General features: G+C 52.5%; 1 protein-coding gene across 2 annotated transcripts in view; it reads right to left on the reverse strand.

Moving 5' to 3' along the window:
• The window catches only part of FKBP9 (FK506 binding protein 9, 63 kDa), a 59,505-nt gene that overhangs the window by 12,592 nt on the left and 45,871 nt on the right, over window positions 1–1,042 (reverse strand). For both annotated transcript variants that reach the window (XM_011953923.1, XM_011953924.1), the window contains one exon: window positions 281–467. In XM_011953923.1, the coding sequence (XP_011809313.1) occupies window positions 281–467 (187 nt within the window). The remainder of the gene's footprint in view (window positions 1–280; window positions 468–1,042) is intronic.

Raw genomic sequence — 1,042 nt, forward strand, 5'->3', positions numbered from 1 at the left:
AGGAAGGAAGGAAGGAAGGAAGGAAAGACAGCAGTTACATGATCGGATCTGCTTGTCAGAAAGACAATTTCATGGGGTGAAAAATGACCTGGAGCAGGGCAAGACCCTGAATCGGAAACTTCACATAATGCACCCGAGCAGTGATGCAGGCGCGAGCTATGCCGTGGGGCGGCATGGAGATAAAAGCTCTCAACCAGCATCTACCCAAGAGAGGAGGATGGTGGGAGCATGCGACTGTCACCCTCCAGGCTCACTCCCACGCCATTCTGGTTGCCCTTACGTGGAGTCCAGCAGGGTCCCATCCAGAAGCGAGGCATTGTAGTGATATTTGAGGTAATCTCCCTTCTTACTCAGCACTGAGCAGTCGGGGGGTTTGTAGTGGGAGGTGATGCTGATGGAGTCCGAAGGGTTGTGGAAATCGATCACATGGATGTCAAACACCAGCACAGCCGAGCCGGGGATATTCCCTGAAAGACAGACATGGGGAATTAATGAATGACCCCTACAGGCTGCAGCACACGGGCCTCCCCAGTATCACCAGGTATGTCCTCAAGGCCCTCCAAGTGAAGAAAACGGGCACCCAGATACGAAACCCTAGGAGGACTCCAAGACTGATGCTGAAAGGGCCATTAGATGTAACCTCATCCTCATTTTACAGGTCGATAAATGGAAGCACAGATTTGCCCTGGGTCCCACAGCCCATAATGAGCACAGTTTGGACTAAAATTCAAGACTATGGACTATTGCCCCACGGCATTGTTCAGCCTGAAAGACAAGTGGCTAAGCTGATCACAAATGAGGAAACTCAAGCCCAGCCAAATTAACACTTGCCCCTCGCCCACCGGAAGTAAGAAGTGGGGTGAGGAAATCAGCCGCAGAGTGAAATCACTCCAATGTCCGACCACTGCTCAAGAAAAGCATAACATAAACTTCGTCCCAGCTAGTCCGGAGGCTGAGGCAGGAGAATGGCGTAAACCCGGGAGGCGGAGCTTGCAGTGAGCTGAGATCCGGCCACCGCACTCCAGCCCAGGTGACAGAGCAA

The sequence above is a fragment of the Colobus angolensis genome, unplaced genomic scaffold, assembly GCF_000951035.1.
Source record: "Colobus angolensis palliatus isolate OR3802 unplaced genomic scaffold, Cang.pa_1.0 Scaffold378, whole genome shotgun sequence".
Taxonomy (NCBI): domain Eukaryota; kingdom Metazoa; phylum Chordata; class Mammalia; order Primates; family Cercopithecidae; genus Colobus; species Colobus angolensis.